The following is a 12,288-nucleotide window of genomic DNA, read 5'->3' on the forward strand; positions in this document are numbered from 1 at the left end:
TCACATATAAACTTCAACATGGTGAGGTCATTTATACTCTGAGGTAAATGCAACTTTTTGTGTGCTTAATGGGGACGTTAAAAGACATGTTAGAACATGCAGTGAAACAACTGATTCAATATTCGTTGAGTTTGACTGAAATGAAATGTTGTCAAAACCAGCAAAGAACAAGGGTGATGAAAGTCACCAACACCATGTTTGTTTCAAACACCCATACACAAGTGACTGGTGCATGAGGAAGACCGACATCCCATGCAAATCAGAATATCTGTGGGTACATAACCATGGGTATCTGTAAACAAGTGTGTCTGGGACTACTTACACAAAGCAATCTTAGCTTCAATGATCGCATCACTCATACTCTAACCAGACACTATTAGACGCTACAGGTAATCCCTGCTCTAAAATTAACTTATGGAAATCATGTTGCTCCCGTTGTTTTGTGCATATGGGCACAAGTACAGTTTGGAAATTTTAGATCTTGTTGTAGATAGCTTGTCGTTTATACCTGTAACTTTAATTGTCACACTTTTCCATATTATGACAACACAAAGGAACATAAGATCCACTATAGGTATGTAGCCCTGGTCTTCCACCATGTCACAGTGTTGTCTTAACCATTACTCCACGTGTGTCTGCCATGCATCTCCAAACAGAACACTCAGGCTGAAACCATTCCTCAAACAGCCCCAGAAAAATATCACAAAATCAACAATATTTCATCTTCCTTTTATTTTCAAACAACAATTTCAGTAAATGAATGTACTGCTAGTGACTACTTTCATACTATCAGTACCCAGTATATCTTATGTATGTATAAAATACATTGAATGGTTTGTAAACTAGAATTTGTAAAAATAAGGAGACACTATAAAGTATTGCATGGATCATGACAGTGCAGAACTTACAATAGTATGTACAGACACACACAAGAACACCATTCACCATCAATATATGTGTACATGATAACATTATATTTTCTATTGGTGAACAAATACGTTTTAATCTTGGAAATGCTTTCTGGGGTGGGTCTTGCCCCTTCAACATGTGAAACTGAATAAGTGTTTCGAATAAATGATACATTCACATATTTTCGCGAAGATGACAAACCCATTTCTACATGAATATGAAAATATCAGGAAAGAAATTATCAAAAAAAATACTGTTTCTTCTTTCTTAAGAATTTAACTAGCCAGTGAGCAAAAAACGCTGATTAAATTTATTATTATTTTCACACCTTTTGGTTTCATGCAAATTAGTGAAACAGTTGGTACATCACACAGACTGTGTACATCAGAATGATCGGAACAAAAATCAACAAAAATTAACAAAACAGTTATAACATGTTTATCACACCGGTGTAAATGAATACAACTTAAAACCTGCACAAAAGTGTACAAAAGTTTTCACAGTGTCTTTTCAGGGAGAAGGCACTCCTTTAGTTCAGAAGTATATTTCCCTCAGTGAAACATGAAACATTCTGAAACATGGCTAACTGAAAATGATGCTCAATAGGTAATAGTAATAGCTTTGCGAGTAAAAATATTTTAATTGAAATCTGATGGAATGTTTGAAACAGTGAGTGGAGCCTTGGATTGTAAACATATGTGAGAGTGCAGCATCTGATGGTAAGACAGCATAAAGATATGAAAAACTCATCAAAAATGTCTTGCCTTTGTCAAATCTACCTGTGTAAAATGTAGACATTCCAAAACATTAGTTATTTATCACATTTTGATTTATGAAGTAAATACTTGCATTAGACGAACTAGTGAGTGATACTATGATCAATGGAGGGAACCACGACCGCAATTACAATGCAAGTGTTTATCAGCCTACCACCAATCTATATAAATCATGAATACTGTTAAGTTAGTTTACATTGCGCTCAGCAATATCCTAGCAGAGTCAAAGTCAGGTGAATTTACTTAATCCCTGATGACATACTGGAAACAATGAGAGGACCCTTAGAATTGTCTATCTGCCAGCAATCTATATAAAATATGAATACTGACACGTGATTGAATGGGTTTACATTGCTCTCAACGAAGTCCGAGTGGGCAGATATTTTCTTCCCACATGATGTCCCCATGATAATCAAACCTACAAGGTCTCTATGGCAAGAAGTAAGGCAAACAAAACAGTCACAGGAACTGAGAAATGTCCCATTTACCACAGAGTCAGATCAAGTGTAGTTCCTGCAAGGCTTAGTTTATGAATATATTTCATCTGATAAATACTGAAGTTATTTGCAAAATACTGGTCATAAAAAAGCAAACAGCATGTATATACTCCTTAGCCAGATGCAGTGATAATGTCAGAATCAGGTAGTAGGATACACCCTGTCTTATCACCAGTTCTGCATCTCTTGGCCACAATAAACACCTGGGTGTGTCATATTAATTACTGGACATCTTTACTGCTGCTGAGAAATCCTAAAAGATCGGGACTGTCCATACTCCAGGATTAACTGCCTTGGCTTAACCAGCTATCACACAGTTTAATGGCAGAAAGTGTTTGCTTAAAAGACAATGAATTACACTTCACGGTTATTGTTAATACTTCACTGATAGTTGACAATGCTTCTGTGAAAGTGAACATTATGTGATTGTTGACAATACGTCAGTGAAAGTGGACAATGTGTATGTGTGTGTTGACAATACTTCAGTGAAAGTGGACAATGTGTATGTGTGTTGACACTTCAGCAACTGTTGACAATACTTCAGCAACTATTGACAATACTCCAGTGATTATTTAGAATTCTTCAAATGACATGTGACAATCCACAGTGAATGGCAATAAAGCACTGTAATTATTAACAACACATTATCGATCATCACGATCATACTTGCAATTCATTCACAACACATTCACACCCACGCTGCCAGTTCATGGCAACACAGTCTTACAGTTGCCTCTGTGTTTCCAATACAATAATTGGCCAAAACATCTTGAATGATTTCTCTGTGGCAAGATACAGTTACACAACTCAAAATACGGAACGAAAACCTCCAAAATCTTTTAGCACCAGTGGTTTCAGTCAAAAATTCTTGTCAATGTAAAATCCTGAATATCAGAATTTGTTGACATATGCTTCACTTAATATGTTACAGCAATACAACGGTTTGAACCAGACTATCCAATGACTGACATCATGTGCATCGATCTATTCATTTGCCAACCAAACTCTGGCACCACTGACTTGAGACTCCCATTTCTGTTACTGATCTCATGACTGTGTTATCATGACAAAACTGACAAATCTCATTCCAGATTTGGTTCATGACCATTTTGACCAATTACAATCACACAAATAGCTTTGAATAGATTATGTTCAGTGACGTTTCTGAGAAGGGAATTTAGAATTATGCATAAGCTTCAAAGAGGCTTCATCCCCATCACCTGGTTTTCCTCCCGAACCCCACCAGGTTACCCATTGAACGCCTGGGGCCTACGTACCTTGACAACATATTTCAAACTTTATTCTCTCTTGTCATTGGAAGCAGTGTAGCTGGGTTATATTGACTTGTCAACCAGTACAGCCAGCCTGACCACTCAATCCCTGTCAATCAGAATAAGCTCTCACATTAACCATGAGTTGCTGAAATCAGTTCTAGCCTGGATCTTCACAGTGAATGTCAAAACATGTATATTTGCATATTTATTACTAATGTGCTAACAATACCACTGAAATATACTGTATTAAATCGTTTCCTATCAGATCTTCAATCTGTTAACAATGGCTGACCCAAACAAGATGGCAAGATATATTTGTTGCTGCTGTGTCAATCACTTGAAGCCATCATGTGGAAGTTACAGAAACATCAGGCTTAAATGTACCTCACAAAATCATAGGCTTTAAAACAGTTGAATTGGCAAATCCGATCATTGTTTCTGACTGTTCTGTCAGAAGTGAGTGAGCTTTATGCTTTTACAAATATTCCAGCAATATCATGGAGGAAACCAGAAATTGGCCTCACACTTGTATGAAATCAAACCTTCATCTTCAGGATGACGAGCTAACGCTTTAACAACTATGGGTGCCCCTTCCTTGTTCTGTCAGGATTTAGACAACATGGGCACTGATGGGCACTGGTATGCTACTTGAAGTCTCATTCCCAACTGTGATGACCTTGCGATAGAATAATAATATGTAGATATATACACATATGGTTTTGGTTGTTAGCTCTAGTGGTCGTGACACAAGTGCTGTGAAGATTAGAAAGTTTGGCATTTGGATAGTTGTTTGTTTGGTTGATTGGTTGTCCTTTAAGTAGCAATATTCATGTAATATGATGACAGACCATACTGATTAACTGTGGACCAGTGACAGACATCATGGTTAACTGAGGACCAGTGACAGACATCATGGTTAACTGAGGACCAGTGACAGACATCATGGTTAACTGTGGACCAGTGACAGACATCATGGTTAACTGAGGACCAGTGACAGACATCATGGTTAACTGAGGACCAGTGACAGACATCATGGTTAACTGTGGACCAGTGACAGACATCATGGTTAACTGTGGACCAGTGACAGACATCATGGTTAACTGAGGACCAGTGACAGACATCATGGCAATCAATCTTAGCCAGAAGATATGATGGCATCCCTCAAATAAGACAGCGTGACCACTCGTTCTGACTTGTTGCCTCCGACAAGCTGAGTGAAGTGATTATGTAAATGATCTCAGCATAGCAGCTTCTAACCCCTCGAGCTGTCAGAAGAGTATGAACTGCTGCAAGACCCAAGACCCTCGTCCATTTCTCCCGCACGGGTCATCTCGTCCTTGCTTACTGGAATGGATATCTGTGGTTCCACTGTGTCTGATTGCATTTGGGGACTGCTGGATTCTTGGCAAGACGTATATGCGACTCCTGGTTGTGTTCTTTGATGACTGTCATCTAAATATGAATGATTTTCTCCTTGTAGCGCCATGTAAGGTACTTCTGGTTGTGTTCTCATATGATTGTTATCAATATCTGAATGTTCTTGTTGAGACATGTGTGACTTTTCCAGATGTGATTTCAGGGTGTCAACATCTGCACCTGCACTAATTCCTCCCGCTAGGGACTTGCTTTGGTGCTCTGCATTTAGCACTTTGAGCTCATCACAGAAACTGTCCACACCAGACATTTCGGTACTTAGGCCATCTGTGACTTCCACTTCAGTGATGTCTGATGCATCTTCGGTGAACGGAACACCATGACAATCTTCAGCCACTTGATATGAGTCCACCTGACAAACAGCATCAGATTCAGACTTTTTCCCTTCTCCATCCGGAACAAAACCTGGATTAACTCCCTTTTCCTCCTCCCCACCACCATCCCTGTTAGCCGCAATAACATACTCATCGTAACCCTTGTTGTTGAAACTCTCCTCATCCAAAGACTCATCAGAATCGTTCCAGGGATTGTCCTGTTTGTCCACACAAAGGCAGGTGATAGATTGGTGTCCACTACTCCCCTCGTCAGCCACCTTTGTGTAGTCCCGAGGAAGGCTGCAGCTGCTTCTTAATTCTGACCCCGAGCCTTGTTTAGCCAACTCTTCTTTCTCATCGACAGGTTCAAACTTCAGCAGGGACTGATTCGAGAGGGAGAGAGGGGCTGGACTCAGGTCACCTCCTGTCAGACTGCCACGCCCACTGTCCCCACTCAGCTGGCGATCAGTGAGCAAGTGGGTCTGAAGGAAAAACAATAAAATTAATTAAATCGTCCTTTAAGACCCTGTCAGATATGATATAATTATTATATTCATAACAATGGGTGCAAAGCCACATTATGAAACAGAGGGAAGAAGTAATTCCACCCTGCCACAGACAGTTTACTGTGATGGAATTTAGCAGTATTTGCAATAACCAAGCCCAGCAAACAATATGTCTGTACAGGAAATGTGTTCTCACCTGCTTTGGTCTCTCTACACATTTTGTCTCTGACAGTGGCATAAATGCAACTGTGCTGACATTTGTAGCTGAATCCGCAGGAAAATTCTGGAACAAAGAAGATAAAGAAGATAAAGAGTGTTTGCTATTTCGGACACTGTCAGCGACATTCTGGTCAGATCAAGCACAGGCTTAAATAACCAACTGCAAATTAAGTGATTGTTGCATTATCAATGTTTCGTTAGGGTTCAGTGAAAACCAGATCACAGCCATCAAGAATCAAAGTTTGAATACGTCTGCCACAACCTATTCCAATGGTAAACAGAGACAATCTGGATCAGGTAAGGGGAATCTCGGTGAGATAGGTCCATGGCAACTGATGTCAGATGTTGATACCACTGCATCACCTTCACATTTCTCATTTTCCATCCTTAGACCAATTATGAACTATCTAGCAGCCCCTAGTACTGAGCTGATTAGAACCCCTGCATTTGTTTCACAAACAGAATGTGTGGGGAAATATTGCTGCATGATGTGGAGACCCTTAGAGCGTGTCCTCTATGATTCAGGTCTAATGATGTTAATTGGGTAATACAGAAATTTCTCAAAAGTCTTCAAACTGAAAAGAATACTCACTGGAAGTGCAGGAATAATTATCTTCTCTTTCTCATTCCACTTTTTGCGGGAATATCTACAAAATGATACACTGACTTTACAATATGATAACGTGCATGTACACTGCACTAGCCTCCCTATACACTCTACATGATCAAAGCACTGCAGTTGAAAACAAAGTCAAATGTCTGGATATTTCTGTGTCATAACAGTTCCAAAAGCATCATAAGGCCAGACCAATTCTATTTCTTGTTTGGCAGATTTTTGTCCTCTGAAAACCTAAAGGCAGGCGGGCAAAAAAATAAAAATAAAATTTCCAATCAAAGTAATGTTCCTTCTGAGTACTGAGAGTATTTTACTTTTGGTAATTTATGAAGTGAGTATGGGTCAAAAAGCAGCCTAAAACTAATTTTCTTGTGAGTTTACATCTTTAACCAATGAAAACATTGGGATTATATTTTTTGAGCAGGGGAAATTAATTTGTATTTTTTTTCTTCATCTTGAAAAAACATGACAAGTGGATCCATAAAACAAGGAATAAAATTGGTCTGGCCTAAGGTCTCATATGACTAGGAACGGTATTTCACAGATGAGTGGTGCTGATAAGTCCAACACAGAGGTAAATAACATAAGCAGACTCTATGACAACAACAGATATATTTAAAACTTGAGCTATTGACTTCAATTGCCCATGATGTGAGCTTCAGCATCAGGTGCAGAAACTTGATATAAGCCTACGAGAGACTATGTCCTTTACATAGAACACTCTGTTGTAAAGATTTGTCTCTAATAGCAGTTTCACATCTGCATATTTTGTTGTTTTCCCCCATTTAACATGTCTCTGAAATGCCAGCTGGCATCACATGGATATGACAGTGAAATGACATTGTACTGACATTTGAACCGAAATTGAAATGACATCAACATGACATTTGAACTGACATTAACATGACATCTCATCTGATATTAACATGATATTGAATTGATATTTAAACTGACATTTGAACTGACACATAAAGAAATTACACTAAACTGACACTTTACCAGACATTTGACTGACATTGAACTGACATTTGAACTGACATTAGATTGGCATTGCCATGACAATGACCTGACATTTGAACAGGTATTTCACATAGTCATCTGTCAGTTTTCACTGGATTAAAACTAGGACTGCCAAAAAGATCCTGAATATCTTCTACAACAGCCTGCAGCTATATCTGTAATTGCCTACCTGTAACAACAAACCATGCCCGACAGAATGACGATGACGACAAAGAAACATGCGAAGGCGATGCCAACAATATCTCCTGTTGACAAACCTGAAACAAGAAACAATTAATTCTTGTAAAGTGTTTGTATTATATGTAATCGCATACACAGCCCCACCCTCACCTTCAGAAAACCTTTAATGGTCTAATGGTAAGATTTGGGTTAGAACTGGTTTTCAGTATCCTGTTCATGTCATAAGAGGCGAGTAACTAGCAGGATTGGGTGGTTAGGCTTCCTGACTGGGTTGACACATTAGATTGTATCCCTACTGCATAGATTGCTGTTGATCACTGGATTATCTGCACCAGACTCGCGATTGTTTACCGACTCACATCCACCAGCTGTAATATTGCAGAGGGCAACCAGTATGTGCTAATCACAATACAGTTCAGATTCTGCAATATATTGGGTCATCCAGAGGTCTCTTGAATTTTCTGTCTTTCATTTCCTAGAATATGATCTAAAATGCCAAATATACTTTTCCTGTTGCTTTATTGTAACATTTAACAAGTGGAAGAACCTGTTTAAGTGGCCCCTAAAGTGCCAAATTATTTTGTGGGTTTGAATTGTTTCTTATATGACATTTGGGAGCAATTAAGAGGATTTATTATGACTTATCATCACTCTGACTCTGAGTGGCCATTTCACAATTCATATTATTTTGTTATTTTGGTTTGTTTCATAATGCCATCAATTTACTCAAAGGCCAAAGTCTCATAACGTTTGTGGCTGACATTGACCATGAAAATAGTATTGAGAGTTAGATGCAAACATCTTGCACAAATTGTGTTGTCCTTAGTGAAGGGATGTGAACTTTCAGATAGACAATTTCTGACATAATGTCTGAGATGCATGAGGCATAAGCACGATGAATGACTAACAGACATCACACGAGGGCCCAATCAATTCTCACACTCGGCTTGACCATATATCTATGTCTCATATGACTCACACAAATGGTCTCATCTCTGTTAACACAACACACACAAATGGTCTCATCTCTGTTAACACAACACACACAAATGGTCTCATCTCTGTTAACACAACTCTCATAAATGGTCTCATCTCTGTTAACACAACTCGCACAAATGATCTCATCTTTGTTAACACAACACACACAAATGATAAAATCTGTCCTAACACAATCCCCACAAATGGTAACATGTCTGTTAACACAAATCACACAAATGGTCTCATCTCTGTTAACACAACACACACAAATGATAAAATCTCTGTTAACACAACACACACAAATGATAAAATCTGTCCTAACACAATCCCCACAAATGGTAACATGTCTGTTAACACAAATAACACAAATGGTCTCATCTGTTAACACAATTCACACAAATGGTAACATGTCTGTTAACACAGCTGACACAAATGGTCACACGTCTGTTAACACAATTCACACAAATGGTCACGTCTGTTAACATGACTCACACAAATGGTCATACATCTGTTAACACAACTCACACAAATGGTCACACATCTGTTAAAACAACTCACACAAATGGTCACGTCTGTTAACACAATTCACACAAATGGTCACATGTCTGTTAACACAATTCACACAAATGGTCATACGTCTGTTAACACAACTCACACAAATGGTCACACGTCTGTTAACACAACTCACACAAATGGTCACACATCTGTTAACACAACTCACACTAATGGTCACACATCTGTTAACACAACTCACACAAATGGTCACACATCTGTTAACACAACTCACACAAATGGTCACACATCTGTTAACACAACTCACACAAATGGTCACACATCTGTTACTTACTCGGGTCAATGGGTACAGCATACACAGGGTCACTAGCTGGACCTTCCCCGGCTCCTGCTACGGGTTTCAGTCGCACACTGTAGTTAATTCCTTCCTTCAAATTCTTGATGACCAAGCTGTTATGATCACTGGGAACTGTATTGGACTCTGTCACAAGACAATGAAGTTACATAACCTATCACAATGCATAGGTTTGTACACAACAACAATTATTGTACAAGAACATCTTGTCCTGTATTGGCCAATTATTACATTTAAACTTTAACATGATTTTTAACACAAATAATTTACATTTAAAATGTTTTCCTAAAACAATATCAATCCATATAGTTCTATGGATACCAGGATATGATATTTACAATCCCAACTTGTAAAGAGAACATGTAAATGACTTGGGCAAAGCCAAAACATGTGGTATTGTACTATTGTATTCAAGTATAACTATTGTACTCATGATTTCCATTGTATTTATGTGTATCTACTGTATTCATATAGAACCAACTTTATGGATAACAACTTCTTTATTTCTTAAGTGTGATATTTCAATACAGAATCTGTATTGAAACGTTGCACTCAAGCATAAAGTTCAAGTTCCTCTACAATGGTATAAGAATCTGTATCAACACATCGCACAGATAAATAATGAAGCTACCCTGTATTCTCTCTTGTGTTCTCTATTGTATGACTCAATTTCTAAACTGCAACTCAGACATGTTACTGTACTCATGTATTACTATTTCATCTGTTACTGTTATATTCATGTACATGTATTACTATTTCATCTGTTACTGTTATATCCATGTACATGTATTTCTATTTCATCTGTTACTGTTATATCCATGTACATGTATTTCTATTTCATCTGTTACTGTTATATCCATGTACATGTATTACTATTTCATCTGTTACTGTTATATTCATGTACATGTATTACTATTTCATCTGTTACTGTTATATCCATGTACATGTATTTCTATTTCATCTGTTACTGTTATATCCATGTACATGTATTACTATTTCATCTGTTACTGTTATATCCATGTACATGTATTTCTATTTCATCTGTTACTGTTATATCCATGTACATGTATTACTATTTCATCTGTTACTGTTATATCCATGTACATGTATTACTATTTCATCTGTTACATCCATGTACATGTATTTCTATTTCATCTGTTACTGTTATATCCATGTACATGTATTTCTATTTCATCTGTTACTGTTATATCCATGTACATGTATTTCTATTTCATCTGTTACTGTTATATCCATGTACATGTATTACTATTTCATCTGTTACTGTTATATCCATGTACATGTATTACTATTTCATCTGTTACTGTTATATCCATGTACATGTATTTCTATTTCATCTGTTACTGTTATATCCATGTACATGTATTTCTATTTCATCTGTTACTGTTATATCCATGTACATGTATTACTATTTCATCTGTTACTGTTATATCCATGTACATGTATTACTATTTCATCTGTTACTGTTATATCCATGTACATGTATTACTATTTCATCTGTTACTGTTATATTCATGTACATGTATTTCTATTTCATCTGTTACTGTTATATCCATGTACATGTATTTCTATTTCATCTGTTACTGTTATATCCATGTACATGTATTACTATTTCATCTGTTACGGTTATATTCATGTACATGTATTACTATTGTAAACATGGACATTATTGTATTCACGTTCAACAAGTGTAATGATGTACATTACTGTATTCATGTATTATGATTGTATCCATAAAGAACTGTTGCATTCATGTTTTACAGTTATATTCATGCTTCACAGCCATAATCATATTTTACTGCTGTATTCCTGTTTTGCTGTTGTGTTCATGAATAACTCTGTAGTAATGGGCAATTGGACCCTTCAGTGAACATCGTAATTCCTTCAGTGAACAGAGTATGTCATGAAGAGAGCAAAACACAACTTATCAAATGGCTTGTTACATCGGACTTCCTCTCAACGCACTACAGACTGATATGAGCAGTCACTAATACAGCGTTTGTCCCGATACAGCTGACGCAGTGCCATCCTAAATCATTTGTTCAAAGATGGGACACTATGGAGGAGATGTATATCACTATGGGGACACTGTCAGCGTCTGCTGTCTGCAGCCAGTCAGGAAGTACTAGACAATCTGCATAAACAGCTTCTCTGACTGCTACTTTAAATCTGAATATGATGAAACATATGTATTGTGATACAGAGATGGTAAACTGATGTACCGTATTGTCAGCTGCATATCATGATACAATGCTGTACTGCTGTATCTTCACATCAATACGAGTGTTTGTATGATTCATAGAAATAATCAAAGACTGGCCACAATGACTAAACAACAAAGCATTCAATCATGTTATTTCATAATCAAAAGTAAACCAGTTTGGAACACTTGTTTGCCAACATTTGGTGCGCAGTGGAATTGAAAAAGTTATGTGTCATAGTATACTATTTGGGGAACAAAACGTGATTCTCTTGGCTATAAATGGATGAAATAATCTAACCAAAAAAGATGGGGAACTAAACGTGAATCTCCTATAATGGAAAAAAACTTAACATGAAACTTTAAATTCTATTATCTATACTATCTGTTAGTATTCCAAGATTGCTGCTCTGTTACAGCTACATATGGGCTACTCCTGATATCTGTTCAAATTCTATTTAACTATATAGCTGCATCCT

The 12,288-nt window shown here is 37.3% G+C and overlaps 1 protein-coding gene across 3 annotated transcripts in view; it reads right to left on the bottom strand.

The window, feature by feature from the left end:
* Nucleotides 1-717: 717 nt before the first annotated feature.
* LOC137290776 (uncharacterized) overlaps nt 718-12,288 on the bottom strand; it is an 81,546-nt gene continuing 69,975 nt past the window's right edge. For all 3 annotated transcript variants that reach the window (XM_067821895.1, XM_067821893.1, XM_067821894.1), the window contains 5 exons: nt 9,571-9,717; nt 7,735-7,822; nt 6,522-6,576; nt 5,907-5,993; nt 718-5,686 (listed from right to left, as the gene is read on the bottom strand). In XM_067821895.1, coding sequence (XP_067677996.1) covers nt 4,709-5,686; nt 5,907-5,993; nt 6,522-6,576; nt 7,735-7,822; nt 9,571-9,717 — 1,355 coding nt within the window. In that variant the 3' untranslated portion in view covers nt 718-4,708. The remainder of the gene's footprint in view (nt 5,687-5,906; nt 5,994-6,521; nt 6,577-7,734; nt 7,823-9,570; nt 9,718-12,288) is intronic.

Source organism: Haliotis asinina, chromosome 7, assembly GCF_037392515.1.
Source record: "Haliotis asinina isolate JCU_RB_2024 chromosome 7, JCU_Hal_asi_v2, whole genome shotgun sequence".
NCBI lineage: Eukaryota > Metazoa > Mollusca > Gastropoda > Lepetellida > Haliotidae > Haliotis > Haliotis asinina.